This window comes from Episyrphus balteatus, chromosome 2 (genome assembly GCF_945859705.1).
Source record: "Episyrphus balteatus chromosome 2, idEpiBalt1.1, whole genome shotgun sequence".
Lineage (NCBI taxonomy): Eukaryota > Metazoa > Arthropoda > Insecta > Diptera > Syrphidae > Episyrphus > Episyrphus balteatus.
In genome coordinates, this window is record NC_079135.1 from 35,242,919 (window position 1) to 35,265,655 (window position 22,737).

Genomic DNA, 22,737 nt, shown 5'->3' on the forward strand with positions numbered 1-22,737 from the left:
TAAATTAAAATTTGAATCTGTCACATCGATAGCATATTTGTACTCTATTTTGTGTTTAATTTGTTAAATTGTGTAAAATTGTGAAAAAAATATCAAATTATTATAAAAAAACTAAAGAAGAGCACAAAATTTTTCTCGCAAAATTAGGTACTAGTATCCTCAGTCAACTTCTACTTTTTCAAAGAGTTGAGAAATCTAAAGTTTATCAACTCTCGAGTTGAGAATCAAAGGTTGAAAACGTCAACTTGGAGTGAATAAAACCGAATTCTGAAGTTGAAGATAAAATTCCTCAAGTTATGTTTAACTTCGAGTGAAAAAAATGGCCCTAAGTCGACTAAGCCGCCGGAAATGGGTTAAAATCGGAAATTCCAGTTGAACACAATTGAATCATTTATTTTCAAAACATGATAAGTCCATGATTTTAAATTTTACAGGAGAAGAAAAAAACGTTCTATTTTCTTTTGATGTTGGTAGCAAAATTTATAAAAAATATATTCTGTAGAACTTTTGCCTAGGTATAAATTACCGTTTCGTTTTTAATTTTTGGAGCGATAGTTCAAAAGATAAAAAATAAAAACGCTTTTGGACTTATCATACTTTGAAAATAAACGGATGTGAAATTAGTTTTAAAATGGGTACACATTACACAACTTTGCTTTCATCCCCAGTCTATCACAAAATTGTATTTGAGATTAAAATATAATGTCCGGAGTGCTTCTTTAACTTTAAAGACGCTTTAAACATAAGATTTTCAGCCAGTAGCTTAATATAGCATTAACACATAAAAAAGCCGTTGTTTATTTTCAAAACATGATAAGTTCGGGACTTATCCTGTTTTTGATACTAAAAAAATATTTCGCTTAGCTGTAAAATCGGATATAGATGGAGTAGATACTTCATTATTTTGAAGATAGACGTGGTTATCTCTAGAGTTACAATTTAGTCAAAAAAACGAATTTTGAAAAAAGTGGACTTATCATGTTTTGAAAATAAATGATTCAATTTATGCATAAAAAAGTATGAGGAGAAAAACGTTCATACTTTACTATTTTTTAAGCAAAAGCATTTACTATTTTATATGCATAATAAACAAAAATGTGCTTGGCATCAAATTGGTTGCTTTAACCGTTTAGAAGATATTCGCATCCAAACCAATGCCCACTGATTTCAATAGTTTTCTTATGGTCCCTATGCCTTGCGACTTGGATGCGAATATCTTCTAAACGGTTAAAGCAACCAATTTGAAGCCAAGCACTTTTTTGTAGAGCTTTTAAGCCCCTACAATAATCCATCTTACTTATTTAATAATAATGACTTTTCAGTGAATTAGAAAATTTTGAAAAGTAAAAAAAGTTTTTATAGTTTTGTTTAACTTTGACCTCGAATATATTTCAAATGGTTAGATTAATAAAAAAAGTTAATAGGACCTTTTTTGTGAAACAATCTGTTTCCTAGAAGAATATGTCATGCGTGTTTGATTAGTATAATTTTTCAATTTGTTACAAAATTAAGAACAAAAAACGAATTTGTAAAGATTTTCTCGATTTTTGGACCTCAAATATCTACTAAACGGTTAGATAATTCAAAAAAGTGTATTTAACCTTTTTTGTAGAGTGTTCAATTTTCTCAAGAATATGTAAAAAAAATTGGCTAAAAAGTCAATTAATAAAAAACTTATTTTTATTTTGGTAGAAGCTTGATGTAAAAATGGAAAATTGAAAAGCGGAGGACCTTCCCATTAAGATAAAGAGCTCATATTTGGTGAGTATATTCTAGAGGTGTCTAGCAATCGAGTTTTCGAAGTACCAAATCAAAAAAACGAATTTCCATTTTTTTGACCCACCCTAATGTACATACATTATATAATCGAACTCGAGAGAATGTCTGTCCGTCTGTATGTGGGAAGCAATTTACTTTAAATTTCATAGCAACAAGTTTGTTGAAACTTTGTTTTTAAATGTCGATTAATATGTATATCGTTTTAATTGGCATACCAACTTTTTTTGGAAAATGTTTGAAAATTTTCACAAAAAATTTCTATTTTTTCTATTTTTATATTTTTAAATTCCTCCATTTCAAAAAGTATCATACAAAAATTTTAATGGCGAAACAAAGTTTTGTTCGAATTTTCAAAGAATTTAGTAAAGATTTTTTAAATCCAGTATATAATTCAGACAAAATAGTTTATTATACTATTTTTATTAGATTATATACTAAAACTAAAAACAATCGATAAGTTTTCCAAAAATTAATTTTTTCTACTTTTTCTCAAAATCTGGACAGTAAGCTTCAAACGTCAGTTTCAGTAGTAAAAAAAAACAGTTATATTCAACAGTTAACACTGTGGGCATTCCCGATTATCATGTAAAGTAATTTGATTGCCAATATAAAATAGAAAAAAAATAAAATTTACTTCCGAATCGAAACAGTATCGTACAAACTTGTTTGTAATAAGAAAAAAAACTGACGAAAAACAAAAATTCCCTTTCAACAATCAAGCACTTAAAAACAATATTTTTTGCTTGTATTTTTAAATATTTATTTAAAGTATTCTTCTTAACATAAAACACTTTGCAAATTCTTCAGACGCAGACAGTGTATCTAATTGCTTTTTCATTCATTTAATTTTGAAGTGGATTTTGTTTTTTTTTGGTTCATTCGTAAATTATCTTGCAGTATAATTTTCGTTGTCGAAAGGCCTCAATTAAAAGAAGACCTTATTGCCAATCGAAAAGCGATATTTCTTCTGACGTAGACATAACCCGAACTTGTGTATTATAAATATATAAAATTTATTTTGATTTTCCTGTGGTTTTTAGAAATTAAATTCCCTCGTATCTCTCTATTTTTACATTCAGAGTTCTAATTTAAACAAAAACAATTACATTCTAAGGGCCAATTTTTCAATAGTCAGATAAACCTCAGATAGAGCTTATTCCTAGGAATAAAAGTTTTTTTTATATTGACATTTATTCCTCTGATAGTCTAACTGACGATTGAAAAATCAGGGCTAAAGGGAATTAAAATTTTAATCGAACTATTAGTTTGTAATTTTCTTATTATTTTTGAGATAGAATGCTGTTTTTTCTTATGTTATTTACGCATTCATGATTTTTTTCTTTCAATTTCAATTAGTTTGGAAATTAAAAATAAACATTTTTGCATTCGGTGCGAACAAATCATGGATTTCTGTTTTTTTTTTTTCTTTATTTTATTTAAGAAAGGTGATTTCTAGAATTATTTTCTCCACCCACTCTTAATTTCTAAAATACCGTTTGCATCATTTTGCTTCATCAAATAAAAAGATTAAAAAATATATAAAATAAAAGAAAGTTAATTATTTAAAGCTATAAAATTTAGATGACATTCTCACAAGATTTTCCAGTCGATCAGAAAAAATAAAGAAAAAAACTTTTCGCCACGTTTGTTTCAAAGTTAATTCACGATGAAATCTATTAGTAGAACGCAGTTTTTTGTGTCAACTAAGGTTTATAGTTTGTTTTTGAAATGTCAAATTAAGTTTGAAATATTATAGATATTTTAAAGAATAAAAAAAAATAATTATCTGAGAAACGCGTGCCACAATGATTTTTGTTATATTTATTAAAATGTCACAAATTTGTTAAAAATATTTTTACCAATTTTTTTTGTAGAAAAATGATTTTTCTCCCATTTCGTAATTTAAATTATTGGATGGATATCTGTTAGAAGATCGAAAAATAGTCCAGAAAGTCCAATCGATTTAACTTAATTTTATACGGGTTGCATTAAAGCTAATAGTTAAGGGGTCACTGTGGCGTATGTGGAACTTTTTTTGTTTTTTTTTTTATTTTTGTTGGTTAATATTTTTTTTTATTTCCCTAAAGAAATTATGAAACCAGTTGACCTTTGTGGACCATATTCTGACCATCAACATTATATTGTGTTCAGTCAAAATTTTAATCGCATACATGAAGTGGTGAATCTCGTGCACTTTTCAGAAAAACTATTAAGAAAACTTTTGTGTTCTGTTCCTGTTCTTTGGACTTTAAAGAATTTAATAACAAAATATCGTATATTACAGTCAAATTCAGACTCAAACAATTGGGAAAGTTTTGCCAATTTTCTTGTATTTCTAAACTCCAATCTGAAATTGCCGTTTCAAAATTTCATAAAAATTACCATTTTTGAATAAAACTAAAAAAAAAAAACAAAATACTTTTTTTTTCTGAAATTTGTTTTACTATCATTTTGAGGTTCAACAAAATTTATATTAAGTGAATCACATTTTAATTGCTTTATTACACAAAAAATATGATTCATTTTGGCGCATCTCGCCATTAATTCAAAAATTGTCAAATCATTAAATAATAGCCCGACCATGCGAACATTGTACATTGCACACGTACCATCATTTTATTAAGTGTTTATAATATTTTAAGACCAATGTACTCATGTCCTGGCTATAAAATGCATGTACTCATTTAAATGGTTTTATTTTATTATTTTTCTTCTAAGACAACTCTCTTGTGTCAACTTTTTGAGCCAAACACATTCGCCAAGGTATGAACATAATTTTAGTCTTTTTCATTTGTAGCCAAAAATGTAAGCATTTTGTTTTAATGTAGAAAATTTTAAAATTTAATATTTAAACTCATTTTTGATGATCAAAGTCGATTATCATTTATTTAAATTTTTGTTTTTATTTTGTCCAATTTCCAACAAAAACCAACCGAAGGCGAGTTCTAAATAATTGTTCTTATATTTAAAAATTGCACTCGGCACAACGATGCTAATTCACCTAAGCGAAAAACAAATTATAATTCTATTTTGAGCAGCATTAAAATTTCACCAGAGAAGATATGTATATAGAGAAAAACGTGTGTACCTTTCTTTAAAATACCATACATATATTTTTTTTTTATATATTTGTAACTTAAAAAAAAAAAAAAAATTAAAAAAAGACAGCCAAACGCTTGCAAAAAAAATTAACGTTTGGAAAACGAAAAACGTACAAAACAATTCATTGTAGGCGTTTTAGATTGATGATTGAAAGACTCGATGGGTGATTTTATTTTGGCAAGCATAAATTTTAAATTTATTGCTTTTGGCTGAGGTAGAACGAGTATAGCCAGCCACAAATAATAAATAAACTAAACTATAATTTATGTGGATGAGAATTTCGTGTTTAAATTATAGAAAACAATTTGTCGTAAATTATTGCGATTTTCTTGTTTGACAAATAAAATTTATATATTTTTAGTTAAATATACTTTTGATTAGATTAAATGAATTAAATAATCTTAATTCACTAAAGATGCAATGAAAATGCAAAGTATACAAATTTAAAAATTGTAGGAATGCAAGAAACAAAAATAGTTTAAATAGAGTAGGTATTTAAATGTGTAGAGTGAACTGTTCGTTCAATGGTTCAAACTTGTTGAACCCAGAATGTAGTTCTCTTAGGCAGAATTAGTTTATAAGTGCATTTTTTTAAATTATGATATTAGTCTTTATTATCTGAAATCGAACATTTTGATGATGGAGAAGTCCAAGAAAGTGGTTTCCATCATACCGTCTGCGTCTGTCGTTTATTAGACCGGAGCGACATTATATGGGAAAAATGAAATTGAAAAATAAAAAAAAAAACATGTGAAAAAATTGCATGCATAAAATAAAATAAAAAGTACGTATACGCCGCAGTGTACCATTTTATTTATTATATTTATTTGAATTAAAAATGCCTTGAAAGAATTAGTTAGACTTCTAAACTTTGGTACACGAATACTTTATGAAGGTACCTTTTAGGATTTGTGCATTGAATAAGTATTTGTGTCAATCTTCTTTTCGTAAGAAAGTCTATAACTACATCTAGTAACTTTTATCTGCGTTACAGCAATTTTATTTTTACCATATATGCATACATAGGGAAAAATAGACCAAATAGAACAAAAACAATAAGATTTCTCTATGGTTTTCATCCAAGAACTAAACAATTGGGTTTTCCATATTGTTTTAAAATCTGCACTTGTAGGGTTTTGCAAAAAAAAAAAAAAAACGACGACCAGCCTGGGGATCGAACTGAAGGTTTTAAATCATCGTCGCACACTTTACCACCTAAACCAAACTTTTGAAACTTGGCACTATTGATCGCGATTTTCGTTCTAGTGCCAAGTTAAAAAAAAAATTAACTTTCACTCAAATTGTAAGAAGATAATAAAAAACCCATATAGAAAAACCTCCTTTATTATTGATTTTAATAAGATTTCCTTATAAAACATATAGGCAATAAGGCAATCTCTTATTTTTTAGGTGGACATATTTTTCTCTGTTTACATTTTTAAAAGTTATCAAAGTAACATTTTTAGTTCTTGACCCACTAAAAATTTGTTTATCTTGTTGAAGCAGTAGATACCTATATTTTCTTCTTTTTTTTTTACTTAAAATTGCAATATTTTTGCTTTAGTTCAATTTTGAAAACTTTTATAACTTTTTCGAAAACTACAAAAGCAGGGCAAGTTTAAAAAAATAATAAAATAGGGTCAAACCAAACGAGTTTTTTCCTGGTACTGTTCTAAAATACAAGTTGGAAATTGAGTTTTATTAAAACTTCGAACTGTTAATTATTTTGTAGCAAAATGGGGCTTTTTAGATAAAAATGTTTTGATAAAATATTTTTTTCCAACAAAAAATGAATGAAAACCAGGAGTAAGGTTTTTTGATGAAGAAGTTATTTTTGGAACACTCTGTATAAAAAAAGAAAAGAATGTTTTGCTAGACAATAGCAAGAAATGTTAGGATGAGGCATTCTATGTATCGAACAGCTTCAGTCGCATTTATGCTCCTTGTTTGTAGTTCAGCTCAGACAATTGGCTTAATTCGAATTTGGACATAATTTACAACATTATAATACGTATTGTTTCTATTTAAGCTGTATTTTTAAAGCAATTTCAAAATTCACCTAAATTTTCTGAGGGACTCATTCATATTCTGTGTATTTTTTAGAATAAGAATTACTGAAATGAAATTTCTAACGGGGCCGAATTGGAAGAAGTGCAAAACATTAACAAATTTAACTGTAATTGGTTGTATTTGTTTTTGTCTCAAATTGGAAAATCTGCCATTTATGCAATTTTATAATAAAATTAGAAATTACGAAAATTTCTGGATAAAAAAAAAGAAAAGTTTTTTTTTCAAAATATATTTTTTTTAAGAGACCGCTTTTATTTATTTTAATTTTTACTTGCGATATAGGTACTATATAATCAAGTTATGCATTCGTACAAAAAAAAAAAAAGTTGAGATAACATTTTTCCATGACATTACGATGGTAGAAAATGCCAAAAAAGTGGGTCCCGGAAGTCCTGTCTATCTGTATACGAAGCTACAGCCTAAACGGATGGACCGATTAATGTCAAACTTGGTAGGTAGCGTTATTTGGGGACTCTCCAGAGGGGATTTTCGAATTAATATTTTTGGACCAAAAATAACGGTATACTTGTCATATACCGATTTTAGTAAAATTCAAATATCTCAAAAACGGCTCTAACGAGACGCTAAGGTCCATTATATCTTTCAATGAAAAATTTTTTTTTGAAAATCATTATTAACGATACCTGCAATAGAACCTTTTTTTCAAATCCGATTTTCTCCGAAACTGCTTATTCGATTTCAACGAAACTTGAAATTTTGAAAAAAAAAAATTTTTTTGGATTTTTAAAAAAAATTTGAATTTTTTTTTTTGAAAAATCAAATTTTCGAAAACGCGACATTGAATTTTTTTGAAATTTTGTTTTTAGATGTTGATTAGTGATTTCTACAAAATGGCATAGGGTAAGGTGGTATAAGAGTGCGCATTTTAGACAAAATACCAAATAAAACAATAACAAAAAGAATTTAACTACTTTTTTTATATATAGTTTTTAGTTTATAATCAAAGCAACGAAAAAAACTTAAAACTGGTAACAAAAATGTATTAATTCAAAAGTTATAAACAAAATACCACATTAGGAAATTTGCGCACTCTTATACAGCCTATTGTGTAAGAGTGCGCGGCTTAGTTTGTAAGAGTGCGCAGCTGCGCACAGGTGTAAGTTCGCACAAAAGTCGCAAATAAAATTGCCTATCTTTAAATAAACAGAGTATTTTTCAACCCATCACTCCTTGCATGAGGAACAATCAATTTAGTCTTCGATTAATGGTTCCGAGAAAATTTCAATATTTCCTAGTTACTCTCATTCGCTTGTTTTTTGTAAAACTTTTATTTGGTTTCTTTTTGGTTGGAATTGCTTTTTCTAGCTGGTGTTTGCTAGTATATGGACAAATGCCAGTTATTTTGAAGCCTTGGATAGCATTTACTGCTCTTATAACCCGCGCACTCTTATACATCATCATGGTGCGCACTCTTACACGCTCAGACATGTAATCGAAGAATATATATATATTTCACAATGCACTTTATGACCAGTCTTACGTGTTCCTCAAATGTTTCTTTTTGTCGACTTTTTAATGTCCCATACTTTGTTTATTGTTATTTTTTGTTGTTAAGCGGAAAATTTAATTTGTTTGGCAAGAAATATTGGAAAAAAAAGTGCTAAAAAACTTAAACTTAACTAGCACCTCTGTTTACAAACACATTTGCATGAAATTTTGACAGCAGATCAAACTCATTTAGATCTTTCCAAAATAAGTGCATTCAGTCTTATATTCCCTTTCAAACCGTAGAAAATGGCCTTGCGCACTCTTACCAACCGCGCACTCTTATACCATCCTACCCTACTAATTTTATTTTAAAACTTTTTTTTCAAAAAATTATTAATAAAAAATTAGTTTTTTAAAACGATTTTGAAAATTTTTTTTCTAAAAATGCATATCAATCAAAACTGCATATTTGTTTTGGAGGGCAATTTAATTTCAGATTTTATTTTATTTTTTTTTTAAACGAATTTTATTTTTTTTCCAAATTTCTATATAAAAAGTCTTAAAAATTTAAGCAACATGTAAAACAGTTTATTGAATTAATATCATAAGTATAAAAAATAAAACATTTTTTTTGTATTACCTACTAATAACTAAAAATAAGATCAAAAGCAAAATGTACTGAAGTATAAATTAAACTTTAACGTCATTTTTATAATCCTATTAGCTATTTAATACATCGTATTGATTATCTCACTTTGTGAACCATTATCCTATCAGTGCAAAATCATTGCCGATTATTTTTGTATTATTATTTTTAAATTTTATTTCAGAACTATTGAAAAACATAGGTAAGGATAAAGGATAAGAAAATTTGTTTTGATACAATATAATAATTTCGGGAACCCTATAGTTTGTTCGTTTTTAACTGTCTTTGAAGAGGAAAATTAATGTGTTGCCGACTTATTAGCTATTTTTATTTTTGCAAATTGTAAACGTTTATTTTCCATCCTATTAAAATGTGACTTCATCTATTTATTGTATTCATGCAAACAAATCTCTTAATTTTTAAAAGCCATATTTTTTGGCATAATTCTAACGGATATGATCTCAACTTACCCAAAACCCGGAAAAACTATATATTCTAATATTTATTTTAAAAATCACTTACGAACCACTCAAATGACAGAGAAAAAAAAAATGTTCCCTGTCAAAATACTTGAAACAACAAAACAAAAATACACCTTTCACTTTTAAAATAATTTAACTATCGAGTGCAAGGTCCTTCAAAAGATAAAAAGAAAAAGAAAAAAAAAAACATGAAAAATCTTAAATTTTGGCACTAATCTTTTAACAACATTTTTTGTCACTCACAATTTCACTCGGCAATTTGGGACAGAATTCCGCCAAACAAATAACAAAAACACAAAAAAAAAAAAACAAAGTGTCAAATTTATTAATGACACATCAAAATGCAAGCAAGTCCACGCACAAATCATACAAATCTCTGACTAACTTTTGGTTAGACTCAATTTAAAATGACGTCCACCAATAAAAAAAAATATCTATGATCTACGACAATGACAAAGTGTACTTTTAGAATCAGAATTAAAGTACACAACACACCTTGAATGAGTAGGCGTAGAATTAGGCCATCTAAAGACCAGAATATCAGTGACCAATACAACAAGAACAAGAATCTTCTGCTTGGTTGTCTCGTCAAAATGTAAGACCGTTGCAATTAATCTTTTTTGCGCTCGGCAACGAATTTTACACAGAGTACGCGCGGCGTGTTGTTTGGCAGATGGAATGCATTTGGGGTTCTTTTCGTTGTCATGTCAGTGCATTTGCATTTTTCGTACAAAAACACAAAAAAAAGGACACATTTTTGTTTGTTTTTGAAGAAAAACAAAATTGGCAACCATCCACTTGAGTGGCCAGTTGTAAATTGTAGTGATGTGTATTTTTAGACGCAAAATTTAGCCCGTTGTCATTTTGCATTTTAAAGTGGCGCATCATAAAGAATAGACATTAGAGACGTGGAGATAGTGAGTCCAAAAACACATGCCACTGAAAGATATAGTTTCTGTGATCTCTATTCTGGAAGATTACCTAGGAGGCAGGGGCTTAAAGTTATTTATTTTCACTCATCTTCCGCATTGCCCGGGATAAGACTCAATACTCGTAAGTTGTACGAGTGACGAAAACAAAAACCTTTTCAAGCTGTCTACAAGGCCCTTGAAACAAAAGCCATTTTAAACGGAACACATTGCCAAATAAAAATATCTTTGTGAAAGGAAAAAATGTGATTGAAGAAATAAATAAAATAATTTAAATTAAAGGTCAAACCGAAATCATGACGTTATAGGATTTTCTATTTTAAATTTGAAATTAAAATATCCAAAGTATACTGCAGTATGCAAACGTTTATTCAATTCAAATAAATAAAGACTCTTTTAATTGCCGGATGTGGAGGAGTAGCTATATTTATAAGAATTGGAATTTACCTTAGGATTTTAATTTTTATTTCGGTAAAATTATCTGATTATTAAAATAAAATAATTTTTATGTTTGGATAAAAAAAAAGAAAATGTTATGAACTGATGAGTAATAAAAGTACAAATTGTTTAAATTTGTTCAGGCAAAAGACAAACACATTAACCATGTTGCATATTTTTAGGACTTTTATGAATATTTATGTTCAAGAAAAATATTGTTTGAATTTTAGGAGGAATGAAATTATGCATGAGATATGAGAATAATTGTATTATACCTATTGTATTTTTATTCTAGGAAATTGCTTCAAAGAAAAAATACTTATATAAGAGTAAAAAAAAAAGAAAGCATTAGCAAAATAACAGACAGTTTGGTGTGATTGTATTGCTTAATAATACAGGTAAAATAGGCATTTACAAAAAAGTTACTTAACAAAAAGTAAGCGTCTGAGACTGAGACAAAACTGTGAAAAAATTGTTTGGGGGATGTAATCATCTGCAACATTTTTTAAAGTTATTTTCTGATGCTTTATCAAATAATATCAAAAAAAGACATCAAAATATGTACTATAATAAAAATTGGTGAAAATGCAGTCAAAAGGGTGTTTTTTTTTATGGGAAATATGGAAAATCCGCGATAAGTCCGATAAAATCAATGGTATACATAAATGTTGTTTAAAATGTTGTTAAAAATGTTGTTTTTGCCATGGAAATCACTAATAAAACATGTGTTCAAATTTTTTTGTCGTGAGTAAGGGTGTTTTTTTTTGTGTAGACAAAATGTGGTTTTATTGCAAAAACTAAGTATAATATAATTGGTACCTTACTGAAATTCATACATTTTGTTACATTTGTGATCATAAGTGTCTATAAGAATATTAGTGGAGTAACTAAAGCTAAAAAATTGTCAATATTAGCGAACCCGGCCGAACAGCTTAGATTTTGATGATCTTTTTTTCAAATGTCGGTTATTAAAAATACTTTAAAGTGTATAGATTAAAAAATGCCGGTGTTGCTGTTTTGATTTTTTAAATTTAATTGAAGATTTTTGTGAACAAAAAAAAAATTTGTTTCAAAAATTTTTCTTAAATTTCATAAATTTACTGATGCCAAAAGATTGTCTATTAAATTCAAGGAACAAAAAAAAAATATTTGAACACAACGGCAACACCTACAATACTTAAAAATACATTTTTAAAAAGCTTAAAGCTTAGTCACATTTGTAAAATTAAAATCAAGTAAATTGAATGAAGGGCTTTTGAAAGAATGGTAATTGAACTCAGATTTTTGAAAAAATAATAATATAAATTTAATTTATTTTCAAATTTTTTATGGCCACATTTATTATGATTTGAAATTATAAAAGAGAATGTCAATATGTATTACAATTTATGAAAAAAAATAAAAAGTATTTCATTTTCGAAGAACTTTTTTTTTATAGAAGTTTTGAAAAAAATGTAACTTATTTTTTTTTTTTAAGTTCAACATTTAAATAATATAAAGTTATTTTTTATTCATTCAATAGCCCTTATTATTAAAAGTTAAATAGCAAAAGTTTAAAGTTCTTATTTGCCAAAGTCTTGAGAAAATCAATTATTTCAATGCAAAAATTCAGTTTTTATCAAAAAAAACCCATTGAAATTGAAGTAATTTTTAATTTTTTTTTTAATAAGTGTGATATATATTACCTTTTCTTGTTCGGAATTCAATAAAATAAATTCATATTTTATAAGAAAAAGTTTTGAAAAAAGTCATTTTAACTTTTTTTTATAACATTTTTTTTTTAAATTCTGAGTTTTAGGACCATTTTTTCAAAAACTCTTGATTAAATTTAGTGGATTTAAATTATGGAGATAAAAATGTATTTTAAAATATTTTGGGTGTTGCCGTTGTTTTCAAAATATTGTTTTTTTTGTGTTTGAAGTCAGATTATGAGAAAATTGCATTTATCGTTAAACGATGGTAGATTGTCCCTTACTAACTTATATTTTTTTTTCCTTAAATTACCTAAAGAATCTTTTGCTATTATATGTCTTATGAAATTTAAACAAAAAATGGTTTTGTTAAAAAAAAATTAAATTTAATTTTAAAAACAATACGGCAACATCGGCAATTTTTAATCTATAGACTTTTAAGTATTTTTAATTACCTACGTTTGAAAAAAAAAATCGTCAAAATCAGAGCTGTTCGGCCGGGTTCCCTAATAATTTCTAATAATTTGCTTTAGTTACTCTACTATATTGTGATTAAAAAATTGGCAACAACATTTGAAAAAAAAAAAAAAAATGAAGAAGAAAAGAGATTTCATAAAATATTTTTGAACTAAAGCGTTTTTTTTTTTTTTTTAAGTAGAGGTAGCAAATTCTCTAAAAAGTCCCAAAAACTCAATGATTCGTTAAGAACGTTAGTGTATAGACGTTTTATTTGCAATGATAACAAAACAAAAAGAGCCTTTCGGCTCTCATTCTTTCCGTTGAGTGGCATTTTTAAAACTAATTTTTGTAATAAATGCATCCCAAAGGTTCATTTTTTTTTTATTTCCGATGACAAATTGAACGTTTAGTTCTTAGACGTACTACAGGAATGATTTCCAGACTTCTGGAAATAATTTACTTAAAAAGTTTGAAATTTTTCAAAAATAGTAGTAAGTGATTCGAAATAAGTAATAAAATTATAGCACGTATAGCTTTAAAAAAAAACTGGTAAAAATCAATTTCATTTTTTGATAATTCTTTCCATAATTCCTCACTGATTTCAATTTTACCAGAACAGCTAATTTGATGAAACAAATTTTACTTTTGAATCCTCCTTTGAAATGCAAGAAACTTACTTTTTTGTTTATGGTTCCTTTAATTATTTTTTTGTGCACCGTTTTTTGAACCTTTTACTCTTTGATATAAAAAAAGACTCACTCAATTGAAACTTAATCAAAATTTCGGAAAAAAAGGATACATTTGGTATGCCATTCCAATGAAATTAATTACATATAGGTCTGCAATGGTTTTTCTAGATTGATTTGAATAGATTTTGGGACGCTGATAACCAAATTACTAAGGCATTTCTAATAACACGGTGTAACACTCAAAATATACGCGGGCGGAGACCTATCAGGTTTTGTAGAGCTAGTCGCACTGAATACGAAACGGTATTTGAAAATCCTCTAACACCCCCAAAATCTGGAGTTACGGGCAAAAAACGGTTTTTTGGACCTTCACCCATTGAAAAAATTCTAGCTTCGACAATTTTTGACCCATTTTCGATTTTTTTACAGTTTCTGATAGAAGATAAATATACCTTTTTAACAATGTGTAAAACATGTAACTCGGTTAAACCACTTTATAAGATGTCAAAGTTCAAAAATTCAATTTTTTTTTTTTCATTTGCCCAACTTCGGCATCAATTTAAAGTATACCTACATATGTTTTCAAAACAACATGCTATTTAAAAAATATTTTCTAAAACAATATCTATTTCCCAATTCATCGAGGTATTTTTTATGAAAATCACTTCAAAATTGGCTTAGAAAAAAAAATTTTTCGATTTCAACCCAGATACAGAAATTCGAACTTTTAGGTATAGAACAAAAATGTTGTTTCGGCACGTAGTAGGATAAGTTGGGCGCCAGGATTTGATGAAGGGTTTTTGTAGAGAAGCTCAATACAAACATTTTTTTCTTTAGGAGGTGGGTCTATCTCCCCCCGTTTAGGTGGGAGGGGCATTTTTCTAAAAAAAAAATTATCAAAACAAAAAAAAATTATTAAAAAACAACGGGAACACTTACAGTAATAAATGATACCTTTTCCAAAAGGAAAAATTGTGCATTTGATTCTAATTTTTAAATCAATATAATATTACCAATAGTTTTTGAAATAATCGATTTCAAAGTTAAAAATAGGGGAAAAAATTTGTTTAAAACTCATTTTATACTATTTTTGTCCAGACTGTGAATTTTAGTAAATAAATTACTTAGGGCCAATTTATTGAGCCTCCATTAAATTTTGAAATTTATCGTTTTAGTTAACAGCGTTGTTAACTATTGACGCCTTTAAGTATACATCATTAAAAAATTCATTTAATTCACTCTACTTTAGTTAAAGTCTTTACTTTTAATGGAAACTTTAAATTTAAAACTCCATTAAAAATATCCTAGGGATTTTTAGTTTTTGAAAAATAAAACTGTCAAAAGCAGAAATTTGTCAAATCAATTTTTTTTTAATTTGAAGATATGAAGGAATAAATACCTACTGAATTTGGAGAAGGAAAGAATTATTTACGCAAGATTTCATATTTTAACAACTGTCAAAAGCAATGATTTTGTCAAATTGAATTTGAAGATTTTAATTATAAACAATATGAAAAAACATAAAAACTAAGGCGCGTAATTATTTTGTAGCTGAAAACGCAAGAAGATATCCCACAGATGAGAGTTGCGATATACAAAAGTGTTCTGAAATGTTTTGAGATGATTATATTATAATGCAGCACCTCAACCCGGATTTGTTTTACTAGTGGTTTTTTACTTGCTCTATAGGGCAAGTATTGGTTTCGTGTCGAAAAAAAAAATTGAGGTTTTAATAAAAACCAACATTACGATGATGGAGAATTCCAAAAAAGTGGGTCTCGCAATTCCGTCCGTGCGTCTGTGCGGTTGTGCGTCCATCTGTACACATTTCCACAGCCTAAACGGGTGGATGGATTTTCTTCAAATTTGGTACAGATGATTTTTATGGAATTCTGAAAGTTGGTTTTTTTTTGTTTTTTTATATCTCGTTTAGAACGTATACCTCCCATAGAAAAAAATACGATATTACGAATTTCTCGAAAACGGCTCTAACGATTTTGATTAAACTTTGTATACGTAATATTTAAAGCAGTGGCAATAAAACTGCATTTTTATTTTTTCTCAAAAAAGTCAAATAACAAAAAAAATTTTTTTTCATTTAACATAATTTTGCCCTAAATGTCGGCTCTTCCCCAATATCAATTTTTTTTTAAATTTAGATCCAACTTTTAAAATCTACAAGTAGACTAACATAAAAGTGCTTTGAGCTGCAAGAGCAAGTACGTGCGACCCCAGTCGTGCATTTTATTTTTTTTAGTGGAGAAGATAAATCTAGTAGATCTAGTTCTATGTATGTATATGTGCCTTTCTGAGCTAAGAAATGCATTTTCTTTGAATCTTGTGTCTATTAAAAATCTAAAATGAAGTGTTGTCTCTCCCCTCTTAATAAAAATTAAAGAATTTCTGGTGAGTTGCAGTCATTTTATATATGCATAACTTATTTATGGAATAAATACATTTACATATGTATGTACGTACAAAAAAATTCGCTCCTGGACTTTATTCATAATTGTTTTGTTGTTTTAATAATTCTTTAGCTCATTTGACGTTTTTCAAATAAATTAATAAAATTAAACAATAAAGAAATGACATTTGACTCTAATGGAGAGTGAATAAAAAGAAATCCTGTTTAAAACCTCAATTTGCTCTAAAAATCCCTCTTAAAAGGTCGAATTTGGCATTTTAACTAAAAGGGCTTTAAAATTTAATGCTCAATTAATTAATGATGTGAAACTTCAAAAAAATCCTTAAAAGAGACTGAATTAAACGAATTTTGTTTTTTAATTTAAAATTCCCATTTTTAATGGAGATTTAAGTTTAATGGAGAGTCAATAAATTGGGCCTTAGACAGAAAACTGCCTCAATTAATTCCTTATCGAACAGTGAAAACTATATGTTTCTATGTCTTCTAGTTTTTGAGAAAATTGAAAAATAAAAACAAAAAATATTTTGAAAAAAGAAAAATCTGATAAAATAATTTTTCAATTTTCCCAAAAACTAGAAGACATAGAAACATATTGTTTTCACGGTTCGATAAGAAATCAATTGAGGCAGTTTTCTGTGTGAATAATTTTTTTTACTAAAATTCACAGTCTGGACAAAAATAGTGTAAAATGAGTTTTAAAAAATTTTTTTCCCCTATTTTTAACTTTGAAATCGATTATTTCAAAAACTATTGGTAGTATTATATTGATTTAAAAATAAGAATCAAATGCACAATTTTGCCTTTTGGAAAAGGTATCATTTATTACTGTAAGTGTTGCCGTTGTTTTTTAATAATTTTTTTTTATTTTGATAATTTTTTTTTAAAGTTCGTATCTGGGTTGAAATCGAAAAATTTTTTTTTCTAAGCCAATTTTGAAGTGATTTTCATAAAAAATACCTCGATCAATTGGGAAATAGATATTGTTTTAGAATATATTTTTTAAATAGCATGTTGTTTTGAAAACATATACTTTAAATTGATGCCGAAGTTGGGCAAATGACAAAAAAAATTGAATTTTTGAACTTTGACATCTTTTAAATTCTAAGTGGTTTAACCGAGTTACATGTTTTATACATTGTTAAAAAGGTATATTTATCTTCTATCAGAAACTGTAAAAAAATCGAAAATGGGTCAAAAATTGTCGAAGCTAGAATTTTTTTCAATGGGTGAAGGTCCAAAAAACCGTTTTTTGCCCGTAACTCCAGATTTTGGGGGTGTTAGGGGATTTTCAAATACCGTTTCGTATTCAGTGCGAATAGCTCTACAAAACCTGATAGGTCTCCGCCCGCGTATATTTTAAAACCTCATTTTTGTAACACCGTGTAATTTATTATAATTCTATTTAAAGTCATTAAAAAAAAAAAAAAAAACATTGAACCGTTGCAGTAGACAATAATGTATAGGTAGATCTCATAAATAAAATTAATTAACTAAAAACTAAATAAACTTAATTAACTAAGTGACATGCCCAGTTTTCAAAAAAAAAAATTAAAGTCATTTTCTAATGGAGTCATTCCTTGTAGACTTAATTTTTTTTAAATAGAAAATAACTGAACTAGGTTTCACATTTAAATATTGAATTAAATATGGATTTTGATTCAATTAAACTTGGTTCCAAGTTCTAAATTTTAATTCATAGCAGGTGTCTATGAAACTGTGGCATCTCAGGTACCAAAATTCGTGGCGTTATTTTATGGGACCCACATGATTCAGAATAGGTCGAGTTTGTAATGAATTTCGTCTATTGAGTAATCTTGAAAATGATTCGGACAAATTGACATCTCGTTCATGGCATTTAACACAGGTTAATAGGTTATTTTAAGTTATTTGCTGCTGTCAGCAAATAAATACCTAGAGTAATGCCAAAAAATCTAAAATCGAAATTCCCTGGTAAGTTTTTCCAAAATTAGATACAAATTTAAATATAAATTTTCTTCAACATATAGTTTGCCAAATTAGAAAATCAGTTATATAGAATCAAAAAAAAAAAAAATGTTGCCCGTGTTCGAAAACGTGACGTAGGTACTTATTATGTTATGTATATGTCGACTTATTGCCCATAAATTTAATTTTAATACTTAAACTAAGAAAATTTCCTTCCCAACGTTTTTTTTTTCGCTGGATAAACCCTCTTCGCGTACAAGCTTCCCAAAATTGCAATGTTTTATGCCTCTTCTGTATATCAAGAAGAAGAACTTTTGTATTTTTTTTTTTAAATTGATAAGAAAGCAGAAAAAATATTCAGATTTACCAACAAACTAAAAAAGAATTCATACTCTCACTTAAAATAATAAAAAATTAAAATAAAATGAAAACAGTGAAACATTTTTTATGTCTTTTATTTAATGAGAATCATATTTATTTTTTAAATATATTTTTTATACAAAAAAAGAAATAAAAATAAATAATAAATTAAATTAAATTAAATTAAATTAAAATTAAAAAATCCAAACAAACAAATTTTATAAGAATTCAAACTTTAAAATTTAAAATCTTCTCTATTTAACTATTGTCTATGTATAGAAATTAAAATTCCACTACACAAGCCTTTTTTTTATTTTTAAGCCAAAAACAAAATAAAAATTAAAATATGGAGAAATTTATATATATTTATAATTATATAAACAGCATTGCCTTGCACAGCATATATATTATATATGGATGTTGTATATATATGTATAATATTTGTGTTTATATATTTTTTAGATATTTTTTTAAGGATATATGCGGAAAAACCTAGTTTTTGCGTGTCTATAAGAAAAAAAGTAAAAAAATAAAATAAAATATAGAAAAATAAAATAAATTTAATGCAAATAAAATTATTACGTAAGCTTTTTTTTGTTGATAAATTAATTAATTAAATTGAGTAAGTAGAAAGGAAATTCCAAATTTGCTGTTAGTTTTTTGTTTGTTTGTTTGTTGTTATTGTTTTTTTTTTTATTATTGGATTGCTTTTTAATGCTGCAGATGGTGAGAAGCGCAAGTTTTGTGAGCATTTTGTTATTACAAAAAAAATATTAGAACAGAGGGTACAAACCGCCATCTTTTAAAATGTCTGAGTCAAGATTAACTTTGATTGTTTTTTGATCACTGACTTCGGTTATGGAATCAGGTGTGGTTTTTATGTTTTCATTGGTTTCGGAGATCAAGGTTGGATTTTGTGTGGAATCGGCGGAAGGGTCTGAAATGGGTTGTACAATTGGCAGTTCAGATTTTGTTGGTTCTAAGTTTGGAATTTGGTTATTTTCGGTGGAAATGTCAGCATTATTTCCCAGATCAGCTATTTTTATTTTTAGGCTTATTGGGTTCAAAGCTTCTGGAGAGTTTAAAATTTGTGTTTCTAAGGTTTTAATTTCACTGCTTTCTATTTTTACTATTTCAGTTTTTAATGTTTCAGTTTTTACTGTTTCAGTTTTTACTGTTTCAGTTTTCACAGCCTCCACCATTTGAAGAGTCTTGTTTTGTGTTTCTAATGTAAAAGCTACAGTTCCAGCTGTTGAATTCGATGATTCCTTAAGTTGAATGTTCGTCGCTGTTTGAGTCTTGGATTTTAAAACTTCTGTAATACCGTTCTCCTTAGATGGTGACACTGACGAAGGTTGAGGACTTATGAGAGACTTTGTTGAAGTGGGTTGTACATTTGTTGCTGGCTTTGGACTTTCTGATGAACGCACACTACTGGGCAAAATAGGTTTCGATTCAGCTTTTGACGATTCCTTATCGGAGATTATTGATGGTTTTTCCCAAAGTTTCTTAGGTTTAACCGATATCTCTGGAGGCTTTTTCTCCGGTACTGGTGGTGGTGCAGCAAGTGCTGCCCGAAGAGCTGCAACAGAAGGTGGTGGAGCTTTCTTTTCTGGCATTGGAATAACAATATCTAATTTTGGCAAAACTATTTCATCTTTAGGTTTCCTATGTTTCTTGGATTTTCTTTTTCCATGTGAACTTTCGGTTTCTTCATCTGGCTGAGATGGTGTTGTTTCTTGACTAGTCACTGACTCAGGAGCGATTTCTGCATTTTTCTTCGATTCCCTTCGACTCTTTTTTCTTGATGAATCACCTTCATTCGTTGGCTGTGATGAACTTTCTTTTTCTTCTTCATTTCCTCCAAGACTGCCCTTTGAACCTTTTCTAGATTTTCTTTTATTCTTCTTCTTTTTTGATGATTTTTCAATTTCTTCAGGTCCCTGATCCATTTTTTCGTCCTCAAGTTGTTCATCTTCATCAAATTTCTTCAAACGTTCACTATCTACAGAACGTTCTGGACTCTGGGAGAATAATGTTATACTCTCGCCACCAAGGCTAAACTTTCTATCATCCAAATCTAAATATTGATTCTTTTTGCCACTCTCATCCAAATCATCGTCAAGTTTGAAATTCTTCCTCCAATTGTATTCTTTTTTGGGCACATAATTCACATCCACATCATCATCTTCAAAGCCAGTGGGAAGAGAAGTCGAAGGTACAATTCCATAACGTGACCTTAAACGGGTTGAATTGATAGCTGACATCGTTGGATCGGCTAAATACCTCATTTCAGTATCTCTTCTTTCATATTCTATGAGGCTTCTTGAACTATCTCGACTGCTTCCTCTGCTCGATCGACTTCGTGGTGACCAAACTCCTGGGTCAAGGTTTCTCGTAAAATTACCATTTGAGAATGCAGCTTTTTCGAGCAGTCTTTCTTCTTCAAGACGATCTTCATCAGAAATTTGTATTTCCTTCAAAATACAATCATAGTCCCGAAGTATTCCCGAAGGTTTACGATTCTTAATAGCCTCATCATAGATTTGATCGATTTGAAACGAATCTTCATCGGATACCCCACCAACGGCTCCTTCAACATCACGCCAATCATCAGCATTCCTACCAGCATATCTATCCATTTCACGATCTGCTTCTTCACATTCAGACTGTTCATTGTGAGATTCTTCAGCAGGTTTTTCATTATACTCCCAAATATCTTCATCGATTTCATCATCAACTTCAACAACAGTCTGTCGCTCATCATCACTACCCGATTCATAGGCTTCTTCAATAACTTCTTCACGGGAAATTGGATCTTCTTTTTGTAAATTTTCCAAATCTTCTAATTCTTCCAGATTTCCCGTCAAAGCTTTGAGATCTACCAAGGGTTTGATTTCAATTTCTGAGATATATGTGTAGTCTTCTGGGTACTCTTCAGTTGGGTGTTCTTGACCCAACGAAAATCTTCGAAAATGATGGTACTCTTCCGGTTCACAATCTATGATGTTAAAATTCTCATCAGTTTCTGCAATCAAATCCTGAATTTGAAAAAGAATTTCAGGTTTTTGAATGAGTGCTGTATCGGAAGCTCTTCTATTGCGATCTACTAGGTTTTTCGTGATTGCAATGGTGAATTCTTCAGTGTTTTCAGAACTTTTGGTAATATCTTCTAGAATTTGCTCTTGAAGTTGTTGTTTGGCGAGTACCCTTGCTGTCATTTCTTTGACGTCTTCGTATACCGGAGATCGGCTACGACTGCGAGATCTTCGGAAGGTTTTTGCTTCCTCCCGAAGACTTTCAAATTGATCGGAGAAGTCCATAGACTCTCCAACATAAGTCGATCTCTTAAAACTACCACTCAAGACCTCTTCTTTAAGCTTTTCAATGTCTCGCATTTCGTCAGAAATAGAGCGTTCATATTCCGGAGTAGTGGGAGAAACTTTTAATTCTTCCAGTTTTTTAACAATCGCTTCGCCATCACTGATCTTCTCATTTTTCAGATCTTCCAACACATAATCCACCGAAGTACGATGAACCTCTGATCTTCGTGTCGTCGCCCCCGGAAGGGCTTCTTGATTAAGTTTCGTATTAAAGTCGTAAAAGTCACTTAAACCATGATCTTCTGGCAACTGTGGTGTTGTCTGATCTGCATCGAGATTTGGTATAATGCGCTGAACAATGAATTTATATGAAGCAGGATCGGGACTAGGACTACGGGACTCTGATCTGGCTGGAATATGGGAACAATTTAGCGGGGAGGGTGTACGACGTTCGGGTAGACTTACTGAGCGATTAAGTGCTGGGGTTTTGGAACGTGAACGTGAGCGTGATCTTGATGGATTGATGGATGCATTGAAGTCATAAAAGTCACTAATTCCTTCAGGCAGATGCTCTGGACTCATTGGTTCTTCATCGGAGGCATATTCAATCTCGATGTTGGGATTTTTACCAGCTTCGTGACGTGCCTTGCGATCTTCAGATTTCCATTTCTCTTCGTATTGTCTCATCTCATCGACGCGTGGACTTCTTCGCAGACCGGTTGTGGGTGAAGTTGTTCCAGATGTTGTCTTATCCTCCGTTTCTAGGGAGTTTGCTCGCTTAGTATCAGGGGATTGTAAAGCAGGCGATATAGAAGCAGAAGCAGAAGCGGGAGAGGAATTACTTCCAGCTGGGGAAAGTCTAGCATCAGCAACTTTACTTACATTCTTGGTTTCACTCTCTTCATCGTCTGGTTCTTGGATAGGTTCCTATGAAAAACATTGGACAAAATC

At 29.1% G+C, this 22,737-nt stretch overlaps 1 protein-coding gene across 7 annotated transcripts in view; it reads right to left on the reverse strand.

The window, feature by feature from the left end:
• The window catches only part of LOC129908615 (four and a half LIM domains protein 2), a 201,162-nt gene that overhangs the window by 45,040 nt on the left and 133,385 nt on the right, over window positions 1-22,737 (reverse strand). Inside the window, exons 2-3 of one of the 7 annotated variants that reach the window (XM_055985251.1) lie at window positions 22,252-22,713; window positions 18,700-18,970 (exon numbers count right to left, since the gene is read on the reverse strand). The exons of 3 other annotated variants lie outside the window; for them this stretch is intronic. In XM_055985251.1, coding sequence (XP_055841226.1) covers window positions 18,956-18,970; window positions 22,252-22,713 — 477 coding nt within the window. In that variant the 3' untranslated portion in view covers window positions 18,700-18,955. Of the gene's footprint in view, window positions 1-10,023; window positions 10,203-18,699; window positions 18,971-19,081; window positions 22,714-22,737 lie in introns of those variants that run through there. 3 more of the 7 variants (XM_055985250.1, XM_055985256.1, XM_055985249.1) reach the window with 3 other exon arrangements.